Genomic DNA, 18,538 nt, shown 5'->3' with positions numbered 1-18,538 from the left:
TTTTGACACCTCATGCACACACACGAACGTATTAAATCAGTTTTATTAAGCAACAGTACAAGCAAACCGAAAGCTCAACAGCTTTCAGGAAACAATGTAAAATAATTGCACTTGTTTGTAATATACACACATTCAAAGGAGGTCTAAAATCAGACAGGTTTGGCACTTGAACATACAGACTGAACCTCTGATATTTGAAATTCCAATGATCAATGCCCAGCGATCTTGATAGGAACACTACGTGTTATTCCCTTGATTTACTTGCAACTTTGGCCATGTTCGAATCAGCGCAGCTGTCTACTATCGAGTATACACGTTGTAACTCAATTATAGGCAAGTGCGCCGATTTGGACATTTTGTTCATGGACAAGCTTCCGTTATGACCACCCAACCGCCTTTCCTTCCTGACTGAAAAATGGAGCGTCGCCGATACTAGGCGGCAGAGCTCTGCTTTGAACCAATCTTTGCTTTTAGTAGTAGAGAGCAATTTTCTCCTGATAAAAATGAGCAGTACGGTTTAACAGATATATAATTTCAGAGCCACAATTGGCAGGCTTTTTAAAAATGCAGGGCTTTCAAATAGTCTGGCACCATCTCCAGTCACCTTCTCTGCTTTTGCCTCATGGGACTTGCAAGGCACTATGGATTGGTCAAGGGCCCTGAAAAGTGGTTGACTTTGGCAGCCATGTTTTTCACAGAGGCGGGCTGAGTTCTTGTGCTTTTGTTGTGTATTTGAGGCGTGAGTGAAGAAAGCATTTATAAATCACAAGGCAGCTAGTGCACCACACATTTGACTTCAATCCTTACAACATTCACATGGACACAATGGCCTGACTCAAAGAACTGGCTCTACTTAAATCCAGGAAACAAACTGCAGTAAATGGTGTTAGAAGAATTCTTTTTGGTAACACTTCCTGAAAAGTGTTTCTAAAATCTATCTGTAATCTTGTCAAACTCACAATCTGCTACTGCCTAAAACATGAACATAATACGCACATTTCTGTTGTGGGAACACCAGACTTTACCTGATTAGTGCTGAGGTTTGGGAGGGTAATTTAGAAATAAATACCCAAGCATTAAATTCTGCACTTAATTACAACCACTATATACTTCTATCAGCCAAAAATTTACTTTTCTTTTTTCTCTAATCAACCATTTTGTAAAGAGCAGCTATTATATTATCATTTAAAAAAATATTGCATGCCTGAACATATAAAATAAATTAAAAGGTAGTATGGAAATCATATTGATAGAGAGATCATAAGGTATTGAGAGATTTCTTTCTTCAGCAATAACAGACAGAATTTCTTGGTGCTGTTGAACCTGTATGCAGGATGTATACAGAGTGACTCAAATAAATTATTGTGCAAGGAAGAGGAAGATAGAGGGGGCAAAAGAAAAAAAAGAAAGAAAGAAAAAAAAGTCAGGCACTTGTCTTTCTTGTCCAGCCAGGCTACTCAAATCAATAATTAATAAACACACACACAAAAAAACCAAAAAAAAAAAAAACCTTGTTCAGTATATTTTACAAAAACAAATGCAATGGAACTCAGCAGGTTACAACAATTTAGTGCTGGAAGCAAGTTCATCACCATCTCCTCATCCGCTGCCTTTTTCTTCTATCGTCTCTTCAATCCCGCTTTAGGAGTTAGCCCAAACTAAACCAACAAGGAAACAAGGTTAAAGGGGCACACCATTTTAGTCAGTTTACTAAAATACCTGACCAAAATGTGTCAAATAATTAATAAATGTGTTATTTAGCTGACGCTTTTATCCAACGCTACTTACAATCGATTAAACTAAAGAAGGGACAATCCTACATGGCTAAGGTACATAACTGGGACCCGGAAGGTTGGTGGTTCAAGCCCCGATGTAGCCACGATAAGATCTGCACAGCTGTTGGGCCCTTGAGCAAGGTCCAAATTGCTCCAGGGTAGATTGTCCCCTGCTTAATCTAATCAACTCAAAGTCACTTTGGTAAAAGCACCAGCTAAATAACCAATCATGCAATTTGTTTCTACGAACACTGATTGTTAGGAAGTACACTGCCACTGGCATACATTACAAATGCTGAGTTTGGGAGAGGTAGGAGTGTTGTGGGATTTGTCCTTTTTGGGGTGGTTCTACAGGATACTGACTACTAGCACATTACAATACTGCATGCTACAAAAAAAATACTATAAAATACAAAAAATAAAATAAAATAAATAGCACTTACGATGACTGTATTTTTGTTTAGAACAGCCCTTCATGTGTATTTTACGAGTTATGGATTTGATGCTTTAACCTTTGGAAGAACCTATGCACTTGTAAATCGCTTTGGATTAAAAGCGTCTGCCAAACGACTAAAATGTAAATGTAAAAATGAATGAATCCTTTTTATTGGCTGTTGGTAGGCCCTCCAGACTGGAGAAACCCTACCCTGAACAGAAATTGGCAGTGAAAATCAAATATACTTCTTAACAGACTTGCTGTTCACTCTTGGAAGGGCAATGATCATTACTCTTTGGCCCGGACACAAACCGCACCAAGATGTTAAACCAAGATGCAACCTTTATCTATTTTTTTTAGGTTTGGCATGTACTGAATTTTATCAAGTCCTATCAAACTAGCAAGGACAAAGATAACAATCTCATGAGTAAAAACAGTAAAGTAGATACACCGTATGACAGGCCAAGTTCCTGATCTGATAGGCCACCCTTTCCTTGAAGCGGGTAACCATGGGATGTGCCCGATACTTACTGACGATGATGATGATGATGATGAGGAAGACAGCTATCAAAATGCCCCACATCTGCAGGAAACAGAGCACCATGTCAGAGAATGAGCCAGGCTTTCAGCCACCATAAAACAGCAGGCTCTGGAGGTACAACATCACTGTGCAAGCAGCTTTGGAGTTACTGGAAATTGGAGTTCTTTGTTTTAAACACCTAAAATGGCCGACATCTGCCTTTGAAAGCCAGCAGGCTGTCAGCAGCTTCTGTAAAATATCCTTCATCGCACGCAGTAAATGTCTAGGCTCATCAAAGTCAGGGAAGAAAACTGAAATAATATTAAAAACAACTGAGAAAGATAAGCATCTCTATAAGCTTTAAGGTGTTTTTCTCAGTTGTAAGTGTTACTACACCCATCCCACTGCACACATCCTGCATATGAATAACAGCCTCTCATTGGCTGTGGTGAGCACAGCGTTAATTGTGGGCTTTGCTGAGCAGTCTGAAAGGCGTTTTCCCGTTTCCGCGATTAGAAAAGCATTATTGGAGCTGCCGCAGCGATATGGGGGGGGGGGGGGGGGGGGGGGGGGGGCTGCTGACAGCTTCACCTTCATGTTCTTCCACCAGAACTTCCTCTTCAGCTTGGCGGCGTTGGTCTCGAACTGCGAGGCTCCGGCCTGGAGGGCGTCCGCCCGGTCATCCAGCTCTGAGAGCTTCTGGTCCCGCTCCAGAACCTTATCCACGTTCACCCGCATGATGCCCACCACCTGGGACAGAGAGAGAGGAGCGTGTGTGTGTGTGTGTGTGTGTGTGTGTGTGTGTCTGTGCTCCAGAACCTTATCCACGTTCACCCGCATGATGCCCACCACCTGGGACAGAAAGAGAGGAGTGTGTGTGTGTGTGTGTGTGTGTGTGTGTGTGTGTGTGTGTGTGTCTGTGCTCCAGAACCTTATCCACGTTCACCCGCATGATGCCCACCACCTGGGACAGAGAGAGAGGAGCGTGTGTGTGTGTGTGTGTGTGTGTGTGTCTGTGCTCCAGAACCTTATCCACGTTCACCCGCATGATGCCCACCACCTGGGACAGAAAGAGAGGAGCGTGTGTGTGTGTGTGTGTGTGTGTGTGTGTGTGTGTGTGTCTGTGCTCCAGAACCTTATCCACGTTCACCCGCATGATGCCCACCACCTGGGACAGAGAGAGAGGAGCGTGTGTGTGTGTGTGTGTGTGTGTGTCTGTGCTCCAGAACCTTATCCACGTTCACTATGCATACTAGCATACTACTTGAAGAGGTGTCTTAACGGATCCAAATCGCCTCTACTTGGGCGAGTCGGAGGTCCCAACAAACAGTTCCATAACAAAAAGGAGTCATGCGCGTTTTAAATAAACGTTAATTTATTGCCTCTAAAAATACATTTGCAATAAGCATCAGCCATTCCTACTGCCGTTGAAAAACCAATTTGCTCCCAGCAGGCACGTTTCCTGTTCTTATATATTCTGCATATCAATTCGAAAACAAGGAGGCAATAACAACATAAATAAGTCAAAATAAAGCAAATATGATCATAATCAAATCAAACCAATCAATATTATTAAGAATTCAAAATTAATATTATGGAATAAACAAAACTAGCATGTAGGCCTAAATGGCTCCTACACTACTTGTACTACGTTTCAATAAAAATCTGCCTGAAATTTAGTAGTAGTATTTGAGTAGTATGCTAGTATGCGGTTTTGAACACAGCCTGTCCCCCAGTCCCAGGAAAGCTGCCGGACCCACAGGGACGGTTCTCTCTGACGGTCTCACGATCTCACGATAGTTCTGATGTGCGTAGGTGTTCTCTCTGACCTTTCAATCTGTGTGCAAATGTTCACCTCAGAACAATTTTTGAGTTTATGTAGCAGTTCCCGTCTCCCCCTATTTGCCCCTGTTGGGTGCTGCTTCATGGCTCAAGCCCCTGCTGGGCAAATAGGGGTGCTGACTTGCATCTGGAAATGAAGTTGGGTCCCAAAATGGAAAAAGGAAGAACTGAACCCAATGTCCTTAACCCAAAACTGCTACAGGGGCTTTATCTATTCTCTCTCTCTCTCTCTGCTGGCATTTCTCCCAGGGCATCCTTGAAAAAGCCAGAACATGTTCTCAGTGGGCCTCCTCAGTGAAATAAAGGATTAAATAAAAATAAATAAGCCCCGGCATGCAGAGTAAAGGCAGGAGTGTGGGACCTCCCCTGTGGGGCCTGTGCTGGCCCTTTAAGAGCGTGTCTATCGCGGAGCCCGCCCTGTTGGTGGTGTGCAGGGCCCCATGCGGGCGGTTGCGTAACCACGGAGATCATTACATAACGGTCCGGGAGCCTATAAGCTTCCTCGGTTTCCTTTCGTACGACAGGACAGAGGTCTGTGTCGCTGGTGCCTACCTGCCACTGGCCCCGCCCTAAACCTGCCCCACCCAAACCTGGGGAGTGTGGCAGGTTGTGTGAGGTAAGCTGTTCTGAATGCAGGCTGGAACACAACAACCACATAAAGGTTAGAGTGGTGTGAGTCACACCCCTCACAGCACACACAGTGTCACCCACTGGAGAAATGCTACCACTCAACCGCCAGTCTCAAAATTATAACTGTTGGTCTAAATATCCTTTCACTGCTCTGGTCTCTTATAGGCCGGTACAACCGGAAACAGCCGACTCTACAGCGCGTACGCAGAGAGGAAGACTGAGAGAAAGACAGTGAACACACAGCATTTCCGGGCACAGGCGGCCTATAGACTGTGTTTATTGTGTCCTCTGAAGCCTGACTTCCTGGAGAGAAAGGAGTGGATTTGCGTTGAGAAGGGGAGGGGCACAGAGTTATATAACAAGGTGCTCCTTACCGTCAGACACATGGGTGAGAGTGTGACTCATTGCTGGAGCTCCGGCTGAGGGGGCGGAAGATGCAGCCCCCTCCCTGCGAGACCCCAGGGAGGAGGAGGAGGAGGAGGAGGGGGCTTACCTCGTCCACCTGCGCCTGTGTCTGCTGCAGCTTGCGGTTGTTACCGGCCACGCCCGCGGGCCCGGAACCTTCTGGAGTGGGGGTCGACCTGCCAATCAAACGCACAGAGCTCAGAGTCAATGATTTACACTACAATACAAAAGGAGAAGCAAGGGGAAAAAGTGCTTGGGCATGAAAACATATTTCTAGAGCATCTTCATGGGAGTGTCTATGGGGTTTAATCGCCCAACATGGGTTTGATTAAACTGTGCCATAATTAGGTTTAAAAAAAAAAAACCAAACAAAAAAAAGAATTGGGAACCCCTATATTAATTAAAAATAAATAAATAAACCAAATATAATAATCAAAGAGAATACTTCAACAGCAGTATTCAGTCGGTTAATACAGTTATAGGTATCCATACATTATGGAGTACATTGTAGTTAGGCCCGTCATAACGATGCACCACCTGGTGGTCTAAGAGAGAACTACATCACACACAATCACTATGAGTAATGTACCCAAATAATTCTGAATGGAAGTCAATCTACTGTCCAACCAAAATGCAGACTCATTGCACATTGCTCACTGGATGTTTTTGCTTTTTTGCATCATTCCCTGCAAACTCTAGAGGCTGATGTGTGTGCAAATCCCAGGAGATCAGCAGTTTCTGAGATACTCAACAATCATTCAATGGTCAAAGTCACTGAGATCACATTTCTTCCCCATTCTGACATTTGGTTTGGAAAAACAGCGGAACCTCTTGACCATTCATGGTTATTCATTTAGTTGCTGCTCCACGATTGGCTGATTAAATACTTGTATTAATAGGCTGGTGTACAGGTCTACCAAATAAAGTGCTCACTGAGTGTATAACCCAAGGATCAGCAACTCTGGTCCTGGAGAGCTGCAGGGTGTGCTGGGTTCTGTTTCCACCCTAAAATCAGCACCCCGTTGAGACCCAGATAACCAGGCGAGGCGAGTTAACGGTGTGATCAATGCTCTAATGGCAGAGTAACAGTGAAAAGCAGCAGAGCCGGTGGCTCTCCAGGACCAGGGTCACAGACCCCTGGTATAACCTAATGAAGTGTTAGAGTCATATTCCAGCAGATAACTCTCCACAATTTCACTTTACAATTCATATGGGAGAAAAAAAATTCAGAAATTCATTTGCAATACTATAAGAATTTATGAGAAAAGTTTGTGCCCTTATCGTGATTTACGTCTCTGGAACTGTGAAACGAGAAGCAAGGGTTAAGCACAAACAGCAAGAGAGAGAGAGATATGAACGACCCTGGCACAAAAACGGAAACAATCAGAAAGGAAACTACAGCAAAAATGCAGTTTATTCACAGAAAACTAATGTTTCAGTCAAGTGTGTCATCAAGGTCTGCTACTTTGCCTGTTTGAACAAACTGCATTTTTTATTTAAACACATTTGTGTGTGTCGAAGCGTCCCAGAGTAAGACACCTAACCCCAACTGCTCCCTTGCATGGCAGCATATAACTGTTGATGTGCGAGTGAGTGTGTGAATGGATGAGTGAGCGTGTGAATGGGTGAATGAGAGGCATTACTTGTAAAGCGCTTTGGATCAAAGTCAATTTTACCAGTGTGCAGTCCTTCACACCTCTCCATTTTGCAATATGTGAGTCGGCCAGCAGAGGGCAGTGCTGAGGCAGTGAAGGATTTGACCAGGTGTCTAATGCCACAGAGGTCTTCATGCAGAGGATTGTCACCTCAGGATTGTTCTTCGATTAATTACGCTCAGTTATAATCACATAACATGTGCATCTAATTTCAAATTATAATTAATTTAAAAGTTCATGAATAAGTCAATAAGCACAATTTTTTAGCCGGATGTCTAAAGCACAAATCTAACCACTGAGCCCCAGAAGACCTGTGAATAAATGTGGGATGTGTCCACCCACACACTTTCCCTGGGTGTTACTCTCCTCTAAACCGTAGATACCTTTACATCAGGGGGTCTAACCTTTCCTCATCCAGGAACCCCCATCCAGGCTGGAAGGAATCCAGGGGAGACCATACATTTCATTTAATCCAAAGCAATTTACAATAAATCCATACCAAAGTTCATTGGAACAGCTATAGAACACAGGTTAGATAAGGCACAATTCACAGAAGGCAACAGTTATCCAAAGCCAAGAACATCAAGTTTAAAAAGGGGACCCTTATCATGAATTTAAAAGGTTATTTGTAGAACATATTCTTCCAAAGCCAGGCTTTAAATACTTAAATTCAGACCAGGTCAGTGATTGTTTCAAGGTTGAAGACAAAAAAACAATACTGCAACCACTAGAACAGCGGAAGAGTCAAAGCATTAATCTCACCCAGCCAGTGAGTAACACCGGGTTTGAACAGATAAGACCACACAGCACTCGATCCATTCGATAAACCCTAAACGCCATTGCACCTGCAGTTAACGGAAAACACAAGACTCTCCTTAAGCCTCCAAGACTAGGCTTTTTCTATTTTTAAATGTCAGTGTTCCAGAACCAGAACATCCCTTTCAGCTGCCAGTGGTGACTGTGACATCAGCACTAGAACATTCAGTGGACCTTAAAGGGTTAAAATGGAAGCAGGTTAGCAGGCAGGAGAATGATTCGGACGAGAGCACGGGACCGAACGCGCTGTGTCATCATTTTTCAGTTTGCATTTCACCTATGAGGCAGGCAGCCCCAAAATTCCACACCTCGTGACTCAGAACCAGGGAGACTCCTGGCAGGACACAAGCATGTCATGTTTGCTTTATCACTGACAGTAGAGAGATTCCAGGCCAAGAGGTCTGCAGGGCCCCCTGTGTTCCCCTTTCACCTCACTCAAGTCGCTACTGTGGCGGAAGTTGCACCATCTGCGATATCAGTAGCCCATTCCCTACCTACAACAACCTACTTCTGCTTTAAGCACTTATTAAAATGGTGACAGAAACACTGACCTTGAACACATTTTACACATTACCTTACATACAATCCCTGATCACTCCCTACTCCCCAGCTAGACCACTCCGGTCTGCCAGCTCTGGTCGCCTTACGGTTCCCTCTCTACGTGCACCTGGCGGTCGAGCTGTACGTTCACGCCTGTTTTCCGTTCTGGTTTCTCAGTGGTGGAATGACTTGCCTACCACTGTCAGAACAGCAGAATCCCTCCCCCTATTTCGACGAAGACTCAAAACCCACCTTTTCAAACTCTACCTTAGTCCTCCCTCCTGATTTCCCCTGCCCCTCCTTTCTGATATCCCTATCCTTGTCTCTAACCCCCCCCCCCCAGAAAAAAAAAAATGTAATGCACTTCTGATGACAACTATGTTTAGAACAGCATTTCCTGTGTATTTTGCTAGTTTCTGGATGTGATGCTCTGACTTATGGTAGAACCTATGCACTTGTAAGTCGCTTTGGATTAAAAGCGTCTGCCAAATGACTAAAATGTAAATGTAAATGTAATTTTGGGTGAACAGCTTAATTTTGCTTATCTATTGCACCGATAACAGACACTCAAACTGACAAAATACACCTGTGAACAACAAGAAAGAGATGTGTGCACCCTGATGTGAAACAGGATGTACATCCTACCCCAAGGCTTCAACTTTCGTCAAAAAATAAATATATATATAATATATTATATATAAATACACACATACATACACACAAACACACATGAAATAATGTAGAAATGACTAGTTTCTGGGTTAATAGTCCTGCTGCAGACGAGGGTGCACTATGGAATGGCAGTTAGCACAGCGTCCTCCTGGGTGCCGGTCCCTGGGGATGCTCTATTGTTGAGCCCTTGAGTACGTGGCCATGCCTCAATTTCTCCAGCAAGAATTCCACAGTTTAAATGGGTTACAAAATTAACTGTACAAATGCACGTTGCCCTGAATATGCGAGTCAGTCAGACGTATGATTCAGCCCCGGCTAGAACAGTATGTAAAATATATAGGCTGTAACCAGCAGCCCACGTTCTATTTCTGAAAGGCCGCCTTTATTTATTTATTTTTATTTAACCTTGAATTTAATTCTATACGTTACATTTTAGGCACTGCTTTCAGCAGATCCAGAGTGACGTTCCTTTCGCACGCTATACCACAATTCAACTGGGTATTTATCACAGCGATTCGGGTTAAGTACCGCGCTCAAGGGAACGACGGCTGTGGCCAACTTGGGAATTGAAACAACTGCCTCGTTTCACGCATCGGAAAACCAATTCCACCGAACACAGTCAGCTGGATGCAACAGCCCTCGTCACAGGCACAAATGTAACAATCCATTTTGGCATTTCAGGTCATCAACCTTGACATTTGAATATTCTATCAGTACAGAATACAATTTCCAGAATCCACCATCTAACTGTATGCAACATTCACTTCACTGAAGAAAACATTCTTGTGGCAATATATCCTCAGTTGTATGCCTTCATGTGTTTTACTTTGTAAGGGAACACAATAAAACCACAGTAATTTAATACTGGGTCCAAAACATCTCCAACATTGATCGATGAGAAACCGTCAAATTATAAATTTTCTGACTGAAAAACACTCCTTTCAAAGGATTGAAAGTTCCCACTGAACAGCATCAGAATTATGCACCATTATAACAATACATTAATAGATTTGATTCTGCGGTTCCTGCTGGTTTTCCAACATGATATGATGCACATTACACAGGTACAAACTGAAGGCTAATCAACAAAATAATTAAGTAATGGGTAATGGGTGTAATGTGCGTGTAATACACTGTAAACAACACAAAAACACTAGTGTAGAAGTAAAATGCTTGTCATGGGAGCCTGCAACAAACTCCTGGTTCACACATAAATCATTTTGCTTTTGAATGCAATGCCTCTGTATTGGAGAAATGCTGCCTGGATTAAGCAGTTGAAGGTTGAGCGTTTGCAGTCACAATAACGTGATTAAGAGGGTGTATCCGCTTGTGACACACACACACACACACACAAAATGATTATAGAGAACCAGCACAGATGTGGTACATAAGCTACCGAAACCCGTGGGTTTCCACAGCTTGACTTATTTCTTGCCCATCACAATGCACTCCAAAACAAACCGAATGGGCCTCCTGTTCATGTGTGGACACAACATCCCATGAACACAATCACTAAAGTCCCCCATCTTTATCAGATCGCAGTTGAGGACAATACAGCCTTTATTTATCATAATATTAACATAAATCCTGCTTCGCTCGCTATTAACCTTTTATTATGGCCTACATTTCTGCCACTACGGGGGGAAATATAGCGTCATGCATTTCAAATTTATTGGCATACATTTAAAATATGGCAACATATGCCGATCTATACTCAAATACATTTCTTATATTTAAATATATATTCATATAGGCCTCTTTTATATTTTAGTGACAATGTTTTGTACTGTATCATACTGTACATTGCTAAATACATTTCACATTATTCAGTGGGTGCGGGGGAAATACGCGATTAAACGGTCTATACATCGTCGGACTTGAAATTAAATCCTCATTGCAAAATATGAGTAACGTTACACTCAGCTCATGAGATTTAGACTGCAGTGTGGTCTATATGCAAGTTAGTTACTGCCAATTTAGAAATTCCGTCACTTGAAATACGCCCAGTAAATTAGCAAAGCAACGCCACCAATTTATGTTGCGGTTTAGCTATGTAAAGCGACAAGTTACTTGTGTTTTAGTTAGCTATAACATGATCGAAATAGATGGATTCGTCAACTTGTTCAATAACCAGCATCTCGGGAACACTTAGCTAACTAACTAGCTAACTAGAGCTGGTCATCAATTGACACTTCATTTTAACACCGTACATGTGATGTGGAAAACATAATTTCTCAATCCCGGTAAAGTTGCACTTTTAACCGTTTTCATATACAAACAATCCTGGTTTACGATGAAGTCTTATTTCATGAGCTAGCTAGACAACTTAGCTGACTGCCGAGCGCTTCACCGAATGTACTTTTTTCCCGTTAGTGAAACTTAACATGGCTAGCTAGTTAGCAGTTAGCCAATAACAAGTGTAAATTACGATTGTGGCAAAGTTAACTTCCAGTTTCCAAGGCTTTTCGGTACCTGCTAACGACAGTATAGATTGCATTATCACAAATCTACCGAACGTCGTCAGAATAGCTTGATATAGTTAATTTATTGAAACACTGGCACATCAAAACAAACTAAGGTAGTCGCCTAGATTATTAGCTAAATAAAAGTAAAAGAGGGCCTAGCCTTCACCACAGTCTGCTACCGACATTGCTACCGACGCACGATCCCCGAAATGCACCATTTTGCTAGCTACAGCGATAACTAGCGAACCCACCGACATAAGATCACAATAAAGCTGGAATAAAATTAAAGCTACACTTCAACAACCACATTTGCCCCTAGCTAGTAAAATAACTTGCATTAAACCGACAGCGTAATTTGCAAAAAAAGACAATACTTACATGCTTTGCTAGCAATCAGGATAAAAAAAACTACTGGGTTGGTTGGAGTACGACAACCGTAACAGGTAGTGCTAGCTCGCAAACTTTCGGTGAAACAATTTAAAGGAACAGTACGCCAAATGAAAAGACCACGAGTTTAATTACGGTGAAAATGGTCCATGCCTTCAAGTGAAATATAACAAATAAGTAACGTTAAAGCACCTAAGATTTGTATTTGTAACAGATAGCTGACATTTATCTCAAATAATTAGAAATATGTGAATTTCTGATCAAACTTAATTAATGAATACTTGAGGGATCGAATAAGGGAAATGAAAGCGTAATCAAATTAGTGTCCTCTACTATAAAACAGGGTTTACCCTGCTGATAAATTTTTAGCCTATGAAGTGAAGGTCAGGAACAAAGCTACTCGAGATAAACATGTGACTAACCAAACCCTACTTAAAATTAAGCTTTAAAAGTTGTCGTGTTCGTCTACAATGGATATAATTGAACCTAACTCACTGTTCTGAGATGCATTTCGTTATATGGAGTATTGTTTTTAATCCCTTCTGATAATGAATCCTATTATTTATGAATATAAATAGGACGAGTATTTTCTCCAGTTGTAAATTACCGTGCAAAGATAATTATGTAATCAAACAAAAGTCTTCAAGGACACCATGTGTAACCTCAAATGCGATGATAGAAATTTATGGAATAAAACTTATCGGAAGTGAAAGGTTTGTCTTTCAGTGGTCAAATATCTTAAATATATTATCTGTCCATTTTTAAAGCTCTGGAAGACTAAGAAACTAGCTGATATGTATGCACTTCAGCATTAAGTCTTTCACACATACACAACATTTAAAATGAATTATTCTCTTTATTCCAGTTTGGATGTGCCCAGTTATATTTGTACAGTCCCATCGTTGCACGGGTTCTTTATCAGTTCGTACAGTGTGCAGTCTGACAGAATTCTTCTCCAGTGTTTCCCAGCAGCCTCTCCTTTTCGTTCTGTAGTCCTCCAGCTCAGCTTTGCTATCACTGCAGTGCTGTCAGAGAACTACATTTCCCATGAAACTCAGTTGGCACAGGCAGACTTTAGGCAGTAAACTGATAAAGAGACTGAGGCTGAGAAGGCTGAGAAAAGACCATGCCGTGCACTGCCGACCAAATCTGACCCTCCAGTTGTAATATAGGTCTCCCTGGAAAGGTTGGTATTCATTTCCAGACAGAGGGGCACTTCTTAGAGTGGTAGTGCAATATTCTCATGCTTGTGTATTACTTAAGCAAGGGATGTACGTTTTAGTTCACCATTTTACCGTTCATTCTGAAACTCATTCTGAATGATGGTTCAAGTGAGAGGGAGACAAACCCCACCCTTTAGCTGATCTGGGTCAATGATGTAATTGTTTTGGATTCAAATCTGCAATTAGGCCAACCAAGAAGGCCAGAAGGCAGGGATTTGAGTGGATTTCATAGGTTCCAATATACCAGAAAAGCTCAGTGAAGTGTAGAAATGTATTTGAACTGCGTAATTGAGTTCTGCTCCTAACACATGCTGTGTATGACACTGCTCTCCTTTCTGTCATGAATATGCAATTAAAAAAGTAGTCCAGTGTTAAATAAGAAAACAACTCCACAAAGCAAATTATTTTTTCTGTTTTTATTATTATTTTACAGCAGAAAGAATATAAAGCATTCAGAAAACATTTTCCATATTTTAAGGGCAATTCAAAACGTTTTGCATGGCTTCAGCAGCTGAATTTTTTTATTTTTTATTTTAAACATCTCCAACGATTCAGACGCTTTTACATGCACTATTACAAAAAATAAAACTTACAAAAGAGAGGGCGAGAGAGAGAGAGCAAGACAGATCGGGAGAACAGAAAATGAGGAAACTCATAGGAGTGAGGAAGGAAGGATACAGTTGGGAAAGACAGAGAGAAAGACAGGAAGAGAGGAGAGGAAAAGGAGAGGTCTATCACTAGTTTTTCATGCAAAGTGTTGGGGGCCCATTACCTCATTAAAAAAAGCAGGGCCTGTTTTTTTTTTTTTTCCTTCATTTGGATATGATGAAAACGTGCAGTTAGGTCAGGGGTCATGTTATCACTGTCCATAAACTACTGAACGCCCGTCTTGCATTCTGGCATTTGCATAAGAGGAAGTCAACTACTTGTTTCAAATTGTATATTTGTCTGCATTAGATCTAAAGATCTCCACTTAATAAAAGGAAAAAAAAATGTTTATTGCTCTGTGTCAATAAGTGGAAAGCCTTTTAAAATGTGTCTTATGCCCTGCGATCCTGACCTGCCAGCTGTTTTTGTGTTAGGGTGTAACACAGGAAGAGGAGGGGCGGCAGGTCTTTCTGATTGGCCACACTGGTCTTTCCTTTACATTACAAAGCGCACTCATTGGTTATTAGCCCAAATGTGTCACGTGAGGCTTCTGGACTAATCAGTGGAGTACGCACTGTATTGCAGAAAAAAACCCAGCATGAAATTATTACACGAGGGAAAAGAGAGATGAGAAAGAGCAAAGATGACGTGCATGTTAGCTAGCTTGCATACCGCACCAAGAATCTACCAACATCATGTGAGATTAATTTATCGTTAAGTGATTCGGACACAATGGCTCCATCTGTCCAAGCACCAAAAGACCTCCCTCTCTCTTTCAACATGCCGTCCGTCTGTAAAACTGCGAATCTGATTTTCAACAACAGTCCAACTTCCCATATGAGGAAACCGAACGTGGCGATGGAGTAAGTGCATTGGACATTGTGGTGGTAAAAACGCTGTTTTCTTTGCTTCCATCTTACATTGAAGGAAGCTAGCTCATGATATGAAAGAGCGCTGCAATTTACAGACGAGACACTCCTACTCATTGTCCAGCTGGGGACCACTGCATTTGAGAGGACCTACAGAGTAATGTTAAACTGTGCTCAGGGATTTCTATAGGAATCCCACCTCACTGTGATTTTGAGCTCCACGTACCCCCGCCCGCTCCACTCCCCCCCCCCCCCCTCTCCATTTTGGCACCCTGAGTAAAAATATAAAAGGGAGGTGAACTGTTCCCTAAGCTCTAAGAACCGTACGTGAAATTTCTCCTCCGTCGAATCCGTGCGTAGAGAGGCTGAGAGTCCTTACTGTACAGGTGTGCGAGTGGTGCGTAGTGCAATGCTTGCCGTTGGGATTTCCGGAACGTATCGGATCAATTTGCTGTGTTTCAAGGTTTTTGGAAGAACACCATATGGACCAAATGAATGAAAAATTAATAAATCTATGAATAAAAGATTCATGCTGCCCCCAGAAACATGGTCAAAGAATACTGACAATAGCTATATCATTCATTTTTTTTGATTACGTTCCTTGTTCGCCTTGCATTTAAGAGGCTCTCTTGTATCACTCGAGTTCTGCAAAACATTAAACCGACGTTTTCTGCTGCACAGAACAATACGTCTTTTACAAGTCTATCTGACTACCAGTACTAGAAAAATAGGCATGCTTTGGGCACTGTTCAGACACCCAGTTATCTATGTTACCCATGCAAGCGTATAAGACCATCTCCATCCCCACAGCAGTGCAATGGCTGACAACCTCAACCAGTTTGATGAATGCAAGACAATAGTCACTGGAGTAATTAGGCAGTCCTGTGATCCTCATGGTTAGAGCAGGCAGGTTCCAACAGGAGAGTGAGGCCTCTGGTATATTGGCAAACGCGTGACATCCTAGAATCTGTGGAATAATGTGTCATTTTGGGAGTTTTACTGATAATAACTGTCAAGACAACTGACAAATTAACAGTCTAATTAAAACCTCAAAAGGATTGTTTGAAAAGGGTTTAGAACAGACCTTTTCCCCCTTGTTCCTGGCATTATGGCAAGCCTTTAAAACAATTCCGACAGCACTTTTCTCTTCTAGTGCAGCCACACTTTTGACAGAAGCGGTGTTTGCAATCGACCAGGTTTTCTACGTTTTTTGTCCTTTTTTTTTTAACATGTTCCATGCTCCTGACATTGGCTTGTTGTTTTTCAGGATATGGTTAGGCACTTTCTACATAAACGCCGAATAAAAGGTTTACATAGCAAGTCTCTGCAGCAGAAACAGAACCAACAGACACAAAATAATCACGTCCAGAAATTCCCCCACGGAAGCTTCTGGAAACAGACAGGCAGCAGTGCACAGAGACCGTCTACGGAACAGAAACCAAACGGACTGGAGAAACGCACGCACCTTCGCCAGGCTTCCTCAGGAGATAAAAATTCATTCAAAACTGTGCTGTCACTGCTAACAATGCAAAACACACTTCTTTGATAAACTATTTTGGCATTCCCCCTCAAAAGGTTTGGGCAACACTCCATCACACCTGTTTGAGGTGTCTATGTACTTTAAGCCATCTCTAGGTGTTAACCATCCCCCTGTACTCTCAAATCACAGCTGTCTCCCCACCCTAAACCTGAATAAGCTCATTCACACACTTCAACATCTTACTGTTGTTTAGTAGACCAGGGCCAATCATTTCTATGCAGTGTTGCTTTTGCCTTTTGATACGGAATAGCACATAGTAGACCTGGCTTGGATAGATAGCAGCCTTGGTCAGTGAAGACTCCACCTCACCATAAAGTTGTATAATCAGTCTCTATTCATGGGTTTCCTGTCTTTCCGGCAAGTGTCCTTCTGAAGCGGAGAGTTCAGTATTCCACCACATCACTCTCCTCTGCAGGAAAGTGTTATCCGCATCATCACCATAGAATACCGGACACTAGATACTAGCACAAGATCAAACTAGGTAACAACCACTCTGGACGATAGCTGAGACCTTTTCTTAATGGTCAGAGTCTTCAATAAGCAAGGCTGCCATTTTACAAAGTCTGCCAGGACACCACTCTCTCCCACATACATTTTTTTTCTCCCTTCTTATTAACAGATGAATACACAGCACCCAGATTGCATTTTTTTTTGCATTTGTTTCTTTTGATTTACAATATATCCGTAGGGGTTATACCATGGAAAATCAGCCTGTTTCTGAGACACCTGTGATGCGATGAATATGCAAGAGACTCAAGTTCTTTTTTTTTAAACTCTCCCTCTGCACTGTGTGGAGATCTTTCTGGGTTCCTTGTTTGGTAGTGGTGTGATTTTACGGTATTTAATGCTAGTATATTTTGTCTTATGATTATCTGTTCTGCAAATATTATAACTTAATTTTGTTGTTAAGCAATATAGCATTCACATTACTTGGCACCATTGGCAAAAAAGATTAAATTCTTGGTAGCCCAAAAACGAAACAAAAAAAACAAAAAAACAAAACAAAAATGTAAACATAACCTTTTTTGTCTTTGTTAAGATAATTTAGACTTTTTTTTCCTAACGCTAAAGATTTTTCCACTTGTTTTTTGCAATAAGGTCATGCTTTAGCAAAATGTTCTTTTAAAGAACATTTAAAATAAAATACTCTTATAGTGAAATAGTTTGAATCATTTTACAGACCATAGCCACTAATGCTTTTTAATTTTTTTGTATCTTTGTTCATGTCTTATTTTTTCATGCACATAGCTCCTTTTTTGTACCCAGTATTTACATTATATACAAACAATACAACCAGACTTCTCGGGCATTCAAACAAAACTATACAAATTTTCTGTTTTTGTCTCATCGTGTTATCATCCCCTGTTCTCTGAATAAAATAATATATATTTTTAAATACAATCCCCTTCGGATAAATGGTCTCCTCCACGTACCTTCAACCATCTTTATATACAGAAACCGCTCAATAGTCAAAAATATGGATTTTTCTAGCTTAGAGTCCCTTCAGAATCTCTAAGAAGTCAAGGCAATGTATGTGATCTTCCCTTCATAACCCTTTCGAGCTTCTGAAGTTCGTTTAAAACATAACGACGACTAACCGTTAGAACCACACTCATTACAACATAACAGAGGCAGGATACATTTGTTTTCGCAACATAAACTTTGAAAACAACATCTTTCAAAAAGGACTAACAAGCAAAACTGTGAAACGAGGCAAATTCATTGTCGACATCGATGAAACAAAGCAACGCTTGTTACATCGATAAAATAAATTAAATACAAAATATGAGTTGGGAGGGGTTATGGACACATGAGTGACAGCACTATGTAGTAACGTGAAAAATGAAAGAACATCAACCGAATATTTAAGCACGCAAGAGACAACTTTTTCCCAAACACATGCAGTTTTTCCGTAATTTTAACAACACAAGGGTCACAGAGGCAGGCTATCGATTAAAGCGACATTAAGCAAAAGACTAATTCAAGAAGTTTTTAAAACAATAACGGTGCTTAAAAAAGGGTAACCCACTTTCAATAACATCACCGCATTCCCCTACCTATCCCTCCCCCCCCAAAATAACAAAATAAGATCTATTTTTTAAAACTCATCTATCT

The 18,538-nt window shown here is 41.5% G+C and overlaps 1 protein-coding gene across 1 annotated transcript; it reads right to left on the bottom strand.

The window, feature by feature from the left end:
- Nucleotides 1-25: 25 nt before the first annotated feature.
- LOC133110662 (vesicle-associated membrane protein 3-like) lies at nucleotides 26-12,234 on the bottom strand. The gene is made up of 5 exons (XM_061220912.1): nucleotides 12,135-12,234; nucleotides 5,697-5,784; nucleotides 3,323-3,481; nucleotides 2,743-2,794; nucleotides 26-1,658 (listed from the first exon to the last, which is right to left on the bottom strand). Coding segments are annotated over exons 1-5 (318 nt in total). The 5' UTR covers nucleotides 12,137-12,234; the 3' UTR covers nucleotides 26-1,641.
- Between the last annotated feature and the right edge of the window lie 6,304 nt (nucleotides 12,235-18,538).

This window comes from Conger conger, chromosome 14 (assembly GCF_963514075.1).
Source record: "Conger conger chromosome 14, fConCon1.1, whole genome shotgun sequence".
Lineage (NCBI taxonomy): Eukaryota > Metazoa > Chordata > Actinopteri > Anguilliformes > Congridae > Conger > Conger conger.
This window is presented reverse-complemented; position numbering and strand designations above follow the sequence as displayed.

Coding starts and splice junctions, on each gene's coding strand:
- LOC133110662 (XM_061220912.1), bottom strand. Junction 3,482..5,696: donor CACAGGCGCAGGTGGACGAG/GTAAGCCCCCTC, acceptor TCTCTGTCCCAG/GTGGTGGGCATCATGCGGGT. Junction 2,795..3,322: donor TCTGGTGGAAGAACATGAAG/GTGAAGCTGTCA, acceptor TGTTTCCTGCAG/ATGTGGGGCATTTTGATAGC.